This window comes from Carex rostrata, chromosome 25 (genome assembly GCF_964058835.1).
Source record: "Carex rostrata chromosome 25, lpCarRost1.2, whole genome shotgun sequence".
In the NCBI taxonomy this organism is placed as follows: domain Eukaryota; kingdom Viridiplantae; phylum Streptophyta; class Magnoliopsida; order Poales; family Cyperaceae; genus Carex; species Carex rostrata.
This window is the reverse complement of record NC_135942.1, coordinates 4,929,853-4,933,828: the sequence shown is the minus strand read 5'-3', so window position 1 is coordinate 4,933,828 and position 3,976 is coordinate 4,929,853. Positions and strand designations below refer to the sequence as shown.

Below are 3,976 nucleotides of genomic sequence, written 5' to 3'. Positions count from 1 at the left end.
ATGCTAATATACACCTTTTAAGTTACATTTTATTTATACCAAGCTATTATAATGCTTTTAGTTGTTATAATGATGAAATTACAAACACGTCTTTCATTAACATCTTTTATTTACTTATATCCATTCTTAGTATGGATCGTAATCTTTACTGTCACTAATATAAAATAATCACATACGTTATTTTTAATTTTAAATTCATTCTTAGAGCAAAATATTTGTGTATGCAGAAAATTGTCATGCTTTTAGTGCAACCCGCTACATATTTGCCTCACCATGAGCACACAGGAAACGCGTCTCCTCCGCGGGGAAAATAAGGAACCTTCCATGCCCCCGCATCAAATGTTGGCTGCACATCGAACAAAATAAATCCTAGCTCCAATCCATAAAGCAGTGTTTATTTATGGATTTTTTTAACAGTCAACATCCAGTGGATTGTAGGTTCAGCTATTGGTTCATAGTTTGATTTATGCTCCAAATGTAGTCAAATAAATCCTTCCAAGTGGGAGAGAATGCTCATCCGTTCTGGAAAGAATCGTCCCCAGTAAATTCACGCCCCACACCAATCCCTTTTCCGTAATTATCTCCAACTCCAAGCACAGTTCCACAATCCCGTTACTATTTATTACCCATAACTTCCTTCTCTCCCATCGTTCACTCAATTCTTCATCTCTCAACTCGCATTCTCAATTCCGAACAAAATCAAACTCAACTACCATGGGATCAAGGTACGAGGTCGAGGTCACCATCGAATCCGCTAAAAATCTGAAAAACGTGAATTGGCGTAACGGCGAACTCAAGCCTTACGCAGTGGTCTGGATCGATGACGGCCCCAAGGTCGCTTCCAAGGTTGTTAATTGTTAATTAATCAATTGCTCTGAAATTTTGTTAATTAATCAATTTCTCTGAATTGTGGTTTGATTCTAAATTATTAATCTTTACATAGGTTGATGTCGACAATGACGAGGACCCGATCTGGAACGAGAAATTGGTGGTTCCTTTGCCGCCTTCATCTAGGCTGCAAGATGCCAAGCTCTACATAGACGTGGTGCATGCAAACCCCAAAGAGGGGGTGAAACCACTTGTGGGGTCAGCTAAGTTGCACCTGACGGAGGTGGTGGATGATGTTGGGATTGGTGGGAAGGCGATCAAGAGCCTTAAGTTGAAGCGCCCGTCAGGCCGGCCGCATGGCAAAATCGAGATTAAGGTCGCCGTGAAAGATCCCAGCAGGTAATGATCACTAATCAATTAACTGATAGGTTTATTTGACTTGTTTACTTTGATGTGTTATTCTGATATAATGGACTGAATAATTGAGTTGTTTAATAGTTTTTTCCGGTTTCTTACTCGGATGTGATTTTTTTTTTTTTTGCAATTTCCCCCCTGAAGAGTTGGTATTTAGTTGGGGCACATTAATGTGCAAATTTTTTTTTTTTTTTCAATTCAATGGTTCCCCAACTGAAATAACAGATAGAAGTACCTGTGAACAAAATGAAATGTGAAACTTAATTTTTTTTTTTTCATAACAGATACTATGATCAGAATGCTCCCCCATATGGCCAAGCCGCCTCAAGAGGATACGGCGAACAATACGGCAAAGGATATGGCGAACAATACGGCGGCCAAGCTGCATCAAGAGGATATGGCGAACAATACGGCGGCTACGGCCAACCCTACGCACCACCCCAACCCGGTTACGGTTACCCTGCTGCAGCCCCACCATCTGGTTACCCCTATGGTGGGCCCCCACAACCTGCGTATGGATCCGGCTCCTACGGTGCACCACCAGCATATAGTGCACCACCGGCATACGGTTCCGGATCCTACGACTCATATGGGTCGGGTGCCTATGGTGCTGCACCGGTACAGCAGGAACAAAAGAAGGGTAAGCTTGGAATGGGCGCTGGCCTGGCGATCGGGGCTGTGGGAGGCGTGCTTGGTGGATTGGCATTGGCCGAAGGGATTGATTATGTCGAGGATAAGATCGAAGATAACGTGGCCGACAAGGTCGAGGATGATTTGGCCTATGGTGGTGATGATGGTGGTGATTGGTGATCATATTTTATTTTCTTTTTCTAAGGGAATGGGAAGAATTTGAGGGTAAATAAAGAGAAATTTGAATGATTAATTATATCTGAATGTAGTGTGCTGATGTTTTAAACCTGGCAAAATTTGTCATGCGGAGTGCCAATTTACATGGTCGACGAAATAAGCTTTGTGTATACCTTCGTTGTGTTTATCTGGGAATTTTTTTTTATTGTCTGGTAACTATATATTCTAATATTGGGATGTGACTGTAAAATTTCCATCACACCTAAAATGCCCCAATAATAAGAAAGAAGTTGCTAGGTTTTTCTGAATAATTCATTATTGGATTGGATAATACTTCGTTTTCAATCAACGTTACTTAGCGTGGTGCTTGATCGAGAGACATGCTATTATATTATTCTTCCAGATTCCTTTTATGTATTATTATTTTTCACCTTACGTCGTCGAGGATGGACATATATGGACTAATGGTAGTTTAATCGCGGACCATATAAAAGTTTTGTACTTTTGATCTAAATTGACGGAAGAATTGAAAGCCAATTAAGTTGCCTTGGTCATGGTGTTTCTAAATTCTAATGTTTGGTCGATGATCCTACGGATAAACCTAAGCATATCCTTGAAAAGAAACAAGCTTTCTGCTTTCAGGAAGCTTTCCCTATTCCCTAGTTCGCCGTAGGAAATAATTTGGAAACCCATCTTGAAGCCACTACAAAGTTTTTCAAAAAAAAAAAAATTACAAAAAAAGAGACTGCAATAATTTTCCTGGTTCACCAAGTTAAATAAAATAAAATAAAAGAGTAAATATACAGACAGAATATTTTCTTTAAGAGAAATATTCAGACAGAACTTCATTAATATAGAAGGCTTCAAATGTCTTTATTTTTTATGTTTCTATCTTGTTTTCACTTTTTAATTTTTTAATAGCAATTTTAAAAAAAAAATTATATGTCAAATAAAATCGTTAGATGTAATATATTTTAATTTTGGTACATGCACATACAAAATTATCATTTTTCATTTTTTATTTGGTATGAATCAATAAGTTGAAAAATAAATGTCTATAATTTATCTATATTAGTGTATTTTGTCAAGCTCTTGATACTAATCAAAATAAAAAATGTCATGATCTTTTACGTGTACATAGAGAAAATGATATAGATCATATATAATGATTTTATTTTGATATTTAAATTTAAATTTTAAGTCATTGTAGTTCTAAAATTAATGACATGATGGAACCTAAAATAAATATATGTATTTGGACACTCATGTCACTAATTATTATCACTATAGTTAAAATATGAGGAGGGCTAAAATACTCGATTGATTTATTGCTTCAATCATGTTTCACATTCTTATTTCTATTTTTAAAGTTCAAACCATCAATCTGAACTGCTCAACATGATATCTATATTAAAATGTGCTTGGAGAGCGAATTTTATATATTTTTTTAAAAAAAATTATATAAATACAAAATTATTGTTTTTGAATATTTTGAATATTTTGAAAATAGTGATTTTGTACATATCTAAAAAAATATTTTAAAAAATATATAAAATCTAGTCTTCAAGCATATTTTAATATGGAAATCATGTTGAACGATTTGGATTGCCTATTTGGATTTTGAAAACGAAGATAAAAATGTGGGGCATGGGGCACAAAAACAATAACTCATTTTAATATGGAAATCATTTAGATTAGATGAATATTTAGTTATATAACTAAATAATTATTCTTTTAAATTAAAAGCACGTTATTATTTGGAAGCGTCTAATTGTCCACAACTAGTTGTCCACAGTTTGTTCACAAAAAAACTGTCATTTGACTTGCGCGAATTTTGTAAAATTTCAATTCTATACTGTAATCTCATATAACGAATCATATACAAAACACACTTTAAAATTATAACATCCAGCGGGACCACTTTGTG

At 35.4% G+C, this 3,976-nt stretch overlaps 1 protein-coding gene across 1 annotated transcript; it reads left to right on the top strand.

Annotated features, from left to right (window-relative positions):
- Positions 1–585: 585 nt before the first annotated feature.
- On the top strand, positions 586–2,219 carry LOC144543659 (Calcium-dependent lipid-binding (CaLB domain) family protein). The gene is made up of 3 exons (XM_078291996.1): positions 586–846; positions 944–1,227; positions 1,527–2,219. Exons 1-3 carry the CDS (start codon positions 715–717, stop codon positions 2,050–2,052), a joined length of 942 nt encoding a protein of 313 aa, XP_078148122.1. The 5' UTR covers positions 586–714; the 3' UTR covers positions 2,053–2,219.
- Positions 2,220–3,976: the final 1,757 nt, after the last annotated feature.

Bases quoted from the DNA above. Each gene is read 5' to 3' on its own strand.
- LOC144543659 (XM_078291996.1), top strand. From the start codon at position 715: ATGGGATCAAGGTACGAGGTCGAGGTCACCATCGAATCCGCTAAAAAT. The intron at 847-943 runs GTTGTTAATTGT...ATCTTTACATAG, and splicing joins GCCCCAAGGTCGCTTCCAAG to GTTGATGTCGACAATGACGA. The intron at 1,228-1,526 runs GTAATGATCACT...TTTTCATAACAG, and splicing joins GCCGTGAAAGATCCCAGCAG to ATACTATGATCAGAATGCTC.